Below are 11,336 nucleotides of genomic sequence, written 5' to 3' on the forward strand. Positions count from 1 at the left end.
CATGGGAACATACCAAAAATCACATGATGAGTGAAGCTATAGCTTTTTTTAATGACTAACATATTGAATTTCCCTGGAAATAGAGGATGAAAGGCAGCAAGAAAGTGAGAAGAAAAACTCTCACAGAGCTACACAGCTATTGGCTTTCTACATATCACTTAGCCTTCTGTATCTAATAGCTAAACTTTAAGAAACTGTTTGGGGCAGCATGGAGGCTCTCCACCTCAGGGATAGCTCCAAAACCATTGCATCTCCCTTCAACACAATGGTTTAGCTTGGTGCTTTATGGTGTGATCAGGGTGCGTTGCATGCTCCACTACAGTTTAGAGGGGGATGAGTTTTATGCTCCCCTTTGTGGTTGGCTAGCTCTTCTGCCAAGGCCCTGCTTCCCTCTGCCCCTTATGTGGTGGGTAGCATCCCACTGAGAGCAGCACTAGTAAAAACATTTGGGTTAGGATGCATAGAATGAAAGTCAAACAACTATGGAGATTTATCAAAATCATCATGTTTCTGCAAAAAGTTTGAATCAGTGTTTTATCGGTAGGAAAATTTCTGACGAGCTCTATCCACATCATACTGTGCTCTTCCTCCCCAACTCACAGAAACTCCTCTGTGGGTTCTCCCTTGGAGTTTATGCTCTGTGCCTGAGGTGGATATGCCAACTAGTCTCTGCCAGATTGTCTAACCCGACCCCCAAAAAAACAAGAGCAAAGTCATGTTTCTTTTTCATGTCACAAGGATAATTTTATATGTACCTGAGCATACTGGTGGGGCTGTCCATTTTCCTAAACGACATGTGATTATTTTGGATCCCGTCATTCCATGAAAACTTCGACATTTGTATTCCACTGAAGAGCCTGCTGCATATACTGGCAATAGGTCAGAAATGATGTCTCCATTTTGAATAGAAGGTGGGGGGCCACACCTTCCTAACACATCTAAAATAAACACAGAGCGTTGAAACACAGAGTAATTGCACTATATTAGGGTACTAGTTACGTAAAGTGGAAGTTCTAGTAGCACTATTCCCTGCCCTAACTATACCTGTAAAATCTGAGCCTTCAATAAAGTAAAAGATCAATCTTGCTATTTTTTTAAATTAATGTTTAACTTGCCTCATAATTTTCTTTTCTTCCAGGTCTCTCTTAGTTCCTGATTCCAAGTAGTTACCTCTCTCACTGTACAGACAACATGGAAGGAAGGGTGGTAAGGCTAGAATATTGGAATTACTCTTCCTGAGAAGTTTTAATCTACCATGAGATCCATGCTCTATGAAGGCTCAGTAATGTTCATGCATCTTGGGTAGACTATTTCTATGTGCTCTGTATTGGACTGACTAAGAAGGTGGAGAAGTGCTTACATCTGTCTAGTGAGGTTTCCAGTGTGAGATGTGATAGTGGTTATTGTGATATAAGCACTTCTCCACTGACCTACTTAATATACATTAAAGAGCAATTTAATATCATAGTCTGGACGAGTCTAGGAGAAATTCCAGCATAATTAAACATTTGTGTCCCTCATTTGGGGTCCTTGTTATACATTGTGCCCTGCATTTGGGCATGGCATGTTGAGAAGCTTGCCCTGAGTTGACTTAAGTTCTTGCCACTCTAAGTTGTCATTAGTTAAACTCTAGAGGCCACATCCTTGAACCCGGTTAAGGTCTTTTTGCACCGTTGAAGTGACATGAAAAAACTTTTAAACTATCTCTAACTGGGAATGGTGAAGATTCCCCCTGTATGATGGAATGGTTTGTCATGGGCAGCCCCACCCCGTCCTCAGCTGGTAGAAGGTTTCCTATGGGACTTCTCTTGTCAGCACAACTTAGAACAGTCCTTGTGCTGCTTACAGTTATGGCAGGAGCTGTTTCTCCCCCACTATCCACTTATGGCCCCAAATGTGGAGAGAGCGAAAGGTGCCTGAATGCCGTTCTATTCTCTCAAACCCACTAAGCATTACCCCAAGTTTCCCATTGCCTGGCAAGTTTCTAACTTATATAGAATTGTATTCTTTACTCTGAGTATTTGTTTCCCTTAATAGATTGTCGTGAAGAACCCTGTTGAGAACACGAAAAAAAAACACCCAAGGAAATTCTGCCTTCTGGTCCCATGTATCCACTGTCTTACCAACTCTTTCCAATAATGATAAATGAATAGAGAAGCACCTCTGCTAGGTTCATAAACCCACACCTGTATTTGCAAGGGAGCTAATTTAACCATAAATGCATCTAATTTGATTTCTCCTTTAAAGGCTAATTATTTTCCAGTGTGTGCTGCTCTATTTCCAGTATGACAAATAAGGCAACAGGGCACTTAATGCTGCTATCTACCCTGATCTATTAAATCTTTGTTTTCTAACAACTAAATCAATGAAGCCCTCCTAAATAAAAACAAGTTAATTCAGTCCATAAGTGTCATCTGTACATTCCACACTTTTGATAGTGGTGTCATTTTTTCTGTATTTATCAAATATAAGCCTATGAAGCACTGGTCTTTTGTTTCAAGTTTGCTCATTTTCCTCCCAGCTCAGAATATCCCAAGGAATAGTAATTTAATTAAGGAACACATACCTTTATTGCACTGGGGATACACAATATTGCCTGAATGACACCACACAGTGAAATCAGGAGATAAAAATGCCTGGGGTACATGTCCTGATTTGCACTTAAACACAACAAAATCATCATGTTGTATGTATTGTTTTCCATTGTATGTCTCAGTCAGCTCTATGCCACGGTTTTGCATTTCTTCCTGAGAGATAACACATGGCTCTAGAGTGAGAAAAGCAGAAATCTAATGATGTACATATAGTTATCGTGGTTGAGGTCTAGGTGGAGTGATTCGGGGGCAGAGATAGAAGAAAAGTGTCTGGATTGTCAGGAACAAACACTGAACAAGATATTACCTGGCTTTTCCAATAATCACAAATTTGTTTTGATGTTAGTAATAGAAAAATGGTCTGGTCAAGAACCTGGGATTCCCAGATTAGATCTCAGCCAGTGGCCTGTACCAGATGCATCAGAGGAAGGTGTAAGAACCCTGAGGCAGGCAGAGATGGGATAATTTGCTCCCCACCCCCTAATATTAGATCTCAGCTTGATCTCTGATAATTACAGACTGATTTAACCCTGAAACAGGAGTGTGAATATTGTTTCCACATTTTTTATCATTATTAATCATGATAATTCTGGATATTCTTGTAGGCCATATAAACACTGAATTCCTTTTTGAGTCTTGCTAACTTCTTGGCCTCAATCACTTCCTATGGCAATGAGTTCCACCATCTAATTACGTGTTCTGTGAAAAAGTATTTACTTTTGTCAATTTTGAATTTTCCACCCTGAAATTTCATTGAATGTTCCTTTAAAAGGACTTCATTGAAATTGTAAAGAAAATACATTTTCCAATAACTTCTAAAAGAAGCTCAGGAGATTTTGAACTTTCATCAGAAATATTTAGATTTCTAACAGTAAAATCTCTATATTACAAAGTTCAAAATATTGGTACAAAATAATGTAACAAAAATGATATTTGAACTGTGAAGCACTTTTACCTACTACCAGATATATAAACATCATCTTACCCTCACAAATTGGTGTTTCTGTCCAGTTTCCATTGTTACAGAAAGATTTATTTTGCCCTTTCACTGAATAAAACTTTTGGCATTTGTATTCCACAGAAGAACTTGAGGCATACTCTTTTTGCAAAAAAGTAGTTATATCTCCATTAACAACAACAGGTGGACGTCCACATTTCTTTCCTGTGGCTAAGCAAAAACAAACAAAACAAAATGATACTGCATGCCCAATCATTGCTTGTTCACCCTTAAGGCTACTTAGGATGAGATTTTCTTCGTTATCTTCCCCTCATTTCATGTGAGTTATAGACAGTGTCTGCAAATTATCAAACTTACCAGAGATACACAGTGGAAAATCTATGTGTCCATCAACACACTTCCTGGCTGAAGGATCTGTAGGGTTATATCCTTCACTGCAGGAAAATTCCACTATTTGATCATTTACAACCATTATTGTACGTCTACGGCCACTGGACAGAAGCAGTTTTTTGTCCTCCAGTTGCTGTTTTGTGATGGTACATGGTGCTAAATGAAAACAGGAAAAAATTAGAACGACATATTATTCACCACAAAGCTTTAAGTTAATCAGTTCCAAAACTCTAAATCAGATTACACACAATTAAAGCTATTGCTTTATTTTAATCTTTCACCATAATAAGAATCTCTTCTATGATCTGGCCGCAGAAAGTGATTATGGCAAATATCAAAAATAATTTATTAGCTAAATCTCATAATAAATTTCATGAGTCTGCATTAGATATGGGGCCTAAAACTGTTTCCATTGGGTGATTGGGCTCAGAGTCTAATTGCATTTTGATTGCAAATTAAACTTGTCAAGGAATGGTGAAAGGGAGATGGTTGCTGATTGGATAGTTGGAATTGGAGTCACCAGAGAAGTCACTGAAGAGAATAGAAAACTAAATTCAAATTACCTCTCCAAAGCGACCACCTTTATTAAGCAATTACTTTCATTAGGAGACCATCCCTAAGAACCCCAAAGTATATTGAGTACAATTCTGTTTCATTTTTATCAGAAGATCATTTCTGTTGACTGATTTTTATCAGTCCCTAAATGGATCACTTTTGATAGGTTTCATTGTACTAGTGAAAATGTGGCACACGAGTTAAAGTTGTGACTAAGAATATTACTTTTAGGGGCTCGGTGTGGTATTCACAATACAGGGGGAAAGGGTTAAATTTCTTGGGAGATGTATGGGGCGAGGCAAGCAGGGGTTTAAAGTTAGCCATTTTACATTAACCTCTTAGGCTTTCTAATATTTCTTAAATTGCCAAATGTTTAAAATTACTATTTATAAATTGTCCTCTTGGGAGCTGGAATAAGGAATGCCTGAGCATAGATTGCAGGGAGCGAGGGAAGTCAAGCCACAAGAGGTGGGTTTTGTGGAGGGATTTGAAGGAGGAAAGCTGTTCCAGGAATAAGGAAAGAAGGTGACTCCACAGTCATTATAATGTCAACATCTACATTGAAGGAGAACGCATTGAACCCACTAGAAAAACAATGCTATAAAATCCAGTGATGGAAATTTAATATATTACTTGTTTTCTCCCTGGTCAAATACCTGCGTCAGAATGCACCCTAACTCCACAACATGGAGACACGGTGACGGCAACCAACTGCTTTCCTGCAATAGTGGAATAATGAAGGATTCTTCTCACCTATGGTCTCTGATCAACTACCGAGTTCTACATACATCTGCATTCATTAACAAAAATTCACCAAGACTTAAACTGTGGGGAATAAAATAGATTCAAATTTCCCTTTACCCAAACATTTTGGCGCTGGCATCCAGTTTCTCCCATCACACGTTATCCGTTCAGATCCTGCCAGTGTGTATCCAGGATAGCAGCTGTACTGCACAGAGTCACTCTCCACATATTGCGATTTCTCACCACTAATAATTTTGCCAAAATCAACATCAGGCGGCTGTTCACATACTGGCACTACACAAACCAAACACACAGTGTTATTCATTATAGGTGCAGATTGGGTAACTGAGCATCTGAAAAAGCATTTCAGACTATTTTGTCAGCTTGCAGTGCAGAGCTCTGATATATTTTAGATTGTATAAATATTTCCAAAAGACTGACTTGAGCTAAAATATAACACTTTTATCTCTCCCTTTTTCTCTACTTTATATAAACAAACCATCATTGAAAGAAAAAAAATCATTTTGCAGGCAGGTTGGACTTTCATGTTTTGTTACTTAGAAACCTATTCCATGTTGGTGACATTATCACTGAAATGATAAACAGTGAAGAACTGTGTAATCTTATCACATCCACACTGGTCAACGCATTCAAGTCTAAAATATGGCATGGGGCTCTGGGAGAGGGGGAGGGAGTCCTACAGAGAGAAGTGGGCAAAGGCTAGTGTTCAAATCAGATATCATTTAGATTTGGAGGCTCTGAATATTGTCCAAATATCAGAACCCTCCCTGCCCAAATCTGAATAAAACTTCTGAGTCTGAATGGAAAACAATTCTGTCTAATCTAAACTAGTCTACCTAAGCATTTATAATGAGCCCATCATGGCAGAATCTACTTCAGTGTTGTCAATTAAGATTGAACATGCCCTCTCAATTATTATATATATATAATGCTACTAATAGCTACATAATCTGGCTTATTTTTAAAGATTTCTATATTTTATTTTAGCTACATTAGGTCCATAAAACCTGCACATGTACTTGGAGTCTAGAGGTCAGTTCACCAGTGTTCCCAACTACCATTTTGTTTAGTCTTTTAGAAAAAGAAATCCCTCAGTTATACTGGATCCAACACCCACAAATTCTGGGAAATCTAGATCCAATGAATGAAAAATGCTGAGGTCTGGAGAAATGTTATCTAATCAGATTATGGCAGAGATGTTCAAAGATGCCTAGAAGATGAAGGAGAAATACTATTATTTTCAATAACTATTGTGTATCTAAATTCTCATATATATAAAGGTTTTTTTTTTTTAAATCATGTAAAATCACTCACCTAAGCCACTAAATGATGATGCTGTTGTCACCTTTGTCCTCCCCTACTTGTATTTGTCACCCCATCTGTTACTCCTCTTAATTAAAAGCCTGTCTAGCACCCTCACTCATGTGAGTAATCTCTGCTCATAAAAGTCATCCCTTTATGTGGGTCTGCTCACAGGAGCAAGGCCTGCACCTTTAGCCTTCTGCTTTGACCCTTTGAATGTAAAGAAAACTGTTACAAATAAGAAATCAATGACCATAAAGCAGAGATTGCCATATATTGATTCAAGTATTCAGAATTCTTGGAACAGCTTATGCTTTTTCCTGAATTAACATATCAAATCATATCAGGATTTATTGTTTGTCAATGCTAATATTTCTCTTTGAACACAAACATTTTAATGTTCATGTAAAGAAAACTCAATATTAATTTAGTGTAGCACCTCCTTACCAATGCCAGGGTTATGGCTGAGACAATTCTTTCATTCGAAGCATTTACTGGGGCTGAAGTTTGTCATGTTCTTTGTCAGTCCAAAAGTAAATGTTTGGGGGGAACTTTGACCAACGTCTGATCAACCATTTTTCATTACTCAAGAAAAAAGAAGTTACTTCATTAACATTACTTTTGCACTCTGAATCCCTCTGAAGTATTTTGTTTCATTAGCCTTGTTTCATTAGGCAGTAGACACATGGAAATAGTCTCTAGAACAACACGAAAGTAAGGCTCCATAACTAACCCTCCATCTGCAAAGGTTCTCACGCACTCTCCTCCATTTGTCACTAAACCCCCTATTTACTATGTTCCATGAGTCATTGTTTTACCCTTGCAAAATGGGGCTGAGGATCTTTTAATTCATTTTGCATCTTACCTTGTCCCTTAGCATAGAAAGCCCAGAGTATCTGAATGATGATACCTCTCAGCAAAGTCATGCTGGTGATTGATAAAGTACACCCAGCACTTGTAATAGCTGACATGGAGTTCTGCTCTTCTCTGGATCCTGTCCTCAGCAAATGAAGACTGACCTTCCTTTATAACCCCTCTCTGTTGCACCCCGACCTCTTCTCTTGCAACATCTAATTCCAGAAATAACAGATATAAACTCCACCAGGAACACAAAAGCAGCACCAGGAGGAGGCAGCTGGGCTGGCAGGTGCAGTAGACAGGTTATATCTATGCTAGAGGTTTACTCCAGGTTGATCGATTCAGTAAACCAGGAGCCTGGAACAAACATTTGGGCAGTGTTTACATTACCCTTTATGTCTGTGTCAACTACCTCATATTAACTGGCAGCCAATTAGGTTGTGGCGAAAAACTTGAGTGAAGCCCAGGCCTGAGAGATAGCATTTGCCAGTGGAAGCTGGTATTGTGCAAGCCTGACTGTTTATCAGTCATTGGTCAGGACATACAGACACTTTGAATTTTGGAGTGAGGTAGAGCTTATTCTGGTAAATCATGTTTTGGGGGAACTTCCCAGCAAAGGTTAAAGACTATTAGTGCTATTCACATTTACTTACTTTACGTTATCAGACTGTAGCTCATCCTCCAAGTCCTTTTGTCCCTCTGGGGAGTATAGTAGATGTGGATAATTGCTTTTGTGGAGACATCCAAAACACCATGAGGCAGGGACACTTACAAATACAGGATTATCTTTAGTGCATCACACTACATTGTACGGGATAGGCATCAACATTCACTGAAAGAAACTGAAAAAGTTTTGGGAGCAGAAAACTCTGTACATTGCTACCAAATAACCGTAAAGTTATGTTCTCTTATTTTGCAACTGTGGTTCCAATCTCACAGTTCTACACTCACTGTTAAGGAAACACCAGACTGTGGAGAATAAGTTCCCAAGCTATGTTATAGGAAAACATTTACAAGTATTTTATCTGTGGGCTGTTGGTGAAAAATAAATGCAATTATCCTAAAACACCTACATATTATCTTTTTTATTTAGGGATAAACAACCCACACAAATATCCATTGCATGAATATTTTTCTTATGATGCTTTAAACATAGGGTAGGAAGACAGCATATTTGCAAACATTTTAATTTCTTTTTCATAGGCTAGAATGAAATTTCTTTTTCATAGGCTATGTGGTCCCCTAGGATCCGTCCAAACTAATGTAAAGTTATTCACTATAGTACATGTTCTAGTATTCTCTCCAGTCTAGTTGCTTAACAACAACAACAAGAAACAAAGAAAGCAATATTCATCTATGAGTGGGACTCCATGACACTCCTTATAATACTTTAAAAAATCACAGTGCCTACATGCTCAGTAGAGACTTCCTCGAATTTGACAACTAAATTCATCAAAGATTCTGTCTGCACTGGGCAATCACCATTCTGGGGCTGCAGGAGTTTTCCAACAATTGCTCTGCCCTAATGTCAGAGATCACTGTGGCATTGGGTACAGAAACTGAGAGGAGGGAGACTATGTCTCATGTACTATCAGTGCCCCCCTGGCTGGCATCTAGGTAGCCTGAAGGAGAATTAGGAATCAGCCTGATTTGAATAAAGAGGGATGAGGAATGATGTTTAGTGGGAGAGAGCGGGGACAGAATAGCAGCAAGGAGGGAAGGAGGTTATGGGAGCCAGAGAATGGGGGGAGCAGAGTTGGTGGAGTGAGTCTAAGGGGCTTATAGGCACAAAGTCAGATGAGGCAGGAGCTAAGGCATTGTGAGTGGTAACATAGGAATTAATGGACTGTAACTAAAAGAATGTATCATAATTCATACACACAGGGAAGATTAATTCAAGATGCACAGCAACCTTAATTCTGTCATTTCCTAATTTTTGAGTGCTTGATTTTTGCAAATTCAAGTTTCTTAATAATTGGAACACCCTCTCCCTGCCCTTAGAATCATAAAACACAGCTCCCAGGATTGCTAGCGATCATACAAATGTGTTCATTGGTCAGAAATATTCTTCAAAAGAGTCAGTTTCCCACCCCAAAGCAGGATTTAAAGAAACTGGAAGTCTAGTGGAATGGTGCTGACAGTCTTTTTGGTTCATGTGTCCCTCCTGCAGTTGTGCTGCTGCTAACTTTGCCCTATGAGTGCCTATGTGGACAAGGGCAAAGTTAAAAACTAAGGGAAATGAAGTTGTGACAGCAGCCTTAACCAGGGAGTGAAATGGGGACCTCCAGTGCTAAAGGTGGGAGATGCTGTGCCATAGCAGTGGCTCTACATTTCTTAAGTGTCGTGCAATTAAAAGCTTAATGTGTCATTTACATTTTTGGGGGGGGGAAGGGAGGCATACCAAGATACTGAAACTTTTCCCTGTAATTAAAATTTCTCCACCCGCCTTTAGATCATGCTTTCTGTGACTAATTTTTTGTACACACTCCCACCTACTTTAAAGGGCTTTGAACCTGGCACAGAAAGACAGTTATTGGGCTAAATTCCCAAAGACACAATAGAGAGGTACTTTATGTAGACACCAGATGACCTTAGCAGGGCCCAGGATCTGCCCCAATCAGTGCTGAGCACCATAGAGAAATCTAGTATCATGTAATAAATGTTTTTACATACTAAGAAAACTGGTGGTTCTGTCCACTGGCCAATGTGAGAACCCTTTACCGCATGTAAACGTTTGGATTTGTATTCTATTGTTGAACCTGTTACATATTCTGGCAGTGGGAAGGAAGTTATTGCACCATTACCAATAGTAAGTGAGTGCTAACACTTTCCAACAATATAGAAATAAAGAATAAAACTATTAGGCAGCATTTCATTACAGTAAATTTTATATGAACAAACTAAAATCAAAACAAGAAATCAAACTAAAAAGTGAAAAATACATATATTAATATTAGAGCTGGAACCAAACTATTAAAACCCATATCCATATCAATAACCCATTAGGGTCGGATGATAGGAATGAAAAATAAAAGGCAAAAAATATCTGCTACAAACCACCAGGATTGGCAGAATGTGAGAATAAGTAAGTTCCTGGACCAACTCTTGTGGTGTGTGGAAGCATGTCATGTTACAGTCTTTGGCGGGAGAGCTGACTGAGAATCATAGAATCATAGAATATCAGAGTTGGAAGGGACCTCAGGCGGTCATCTAGTCCAAACCCCTGCTCAAAGCAGGACCAATTCCCAACTAAATCATCCTAGCCAGGGCTTTGTCAAGCCTGACCTTAAAAACCTCTAAGGAAGGAGATTCCACCACCTCCCTAGGTAACCCATTCCAGTGCTTCAGCACCCTCCTAGTGAAAAAGTTTTTCTTAATATCCAACCTAAACCTCCAACACTACAACTTGAGACTATTACTCCTTGTTCTGTCATCTGCTACCACTGAGAACAGTCTAGTTCCATCCTCTTTGGAACCCCCTTTCAGGTAGTTGAAAGCAGCTATCAAATCCCCCCTCATTCTTCTCTTCTGCAGACTAAATAATCCCAGTTCCCTCAGCCTCTCCTTATAAGTCATGTGCTCCAGCCCCCTAATCATTTTTGTTGCCCTCCGCTGGACTCTTTCCAATTTTCCCACATCCTTCTTGTAGTGTGGGGCCCAAAATTGGACACAGTACTCCAGATGAGGCTTCACCAATTCCGAATGATCACATCCCTCGATCTGCTGGCAGTGCTCCTAATTATACAGCCCAAAATGCCATTAGCCTTCTTGGCAACAAGGGCACACTGATGATTCATATCCAGCTTCTCGTCCACTGTAACCCCTAGATCCTTTTCTGCAGAACTGCTGCCTAGCCACTTGGTTCCTAGTCTGTAGCAGTGCATGGGATTCTTCCATCCTAAATGCAGGACTCT

At 39.3% G+C, this 11,336-nt stretch overlaps 1 protein-coding gene across 1 annotated transcript in view; it reads right to left on the bottom strand.

Moving 5' to 3' along the window:
• The window catches only part of LOC113407206 (coagulation factor XIII B chain-like), a 29,976-nt gene extending 22,437 nt beyond the window's left edge, over nt 1–7,539 (bottom strand). Inside the window, exons 1-6 of the mRNA XM_026655380.1 lie at nt 7,430–7,539; nt 5,359–5,535; nt 3,910–4,098; nt 3,580–3,762; nt 2,567–2,767; nt 756–938 (exon numbers count right to left, since the gene is read on the bottom strand). Of these exons, the coding sequence (XP_026511165.1) occupies nt 756–938; nt 2,567–2,767; nt 3,580–3,762; nt 3,910–4,098; nt 5,359–5,535; nt 7,430–7,535 (1,039 nt within the window). The 5' untranslated portion in view covers nt 7,536–7,539. The remainder of the gene's footprint in view (nt 1–755; nt 939–2,566; nt 2,768–3,579; nt 3,763–3,909; nt 4,099–5,358; nt 5,536–7,429) is intronic.
• Nucleotides 7,540–11,336: the final 3,797 nt, after the last annotated feature.

The sequence above is a fragment of the Terrapene carolina genome, unplaced genomic scaffold (genome assembly GCF_002925995.2).
Source record: "Terrapene carolina triunguis isolate 2854851 unplaced genomic scaffold, T_m_triunguis-2.0 Scaffold210, whole genome shotgun sequence".
Classification (NCBI taxonomy): Eukaryota; Metazoa; Chordata; order Testudines; family Emydidae; genus Terrapene; species Terrapene triunguis.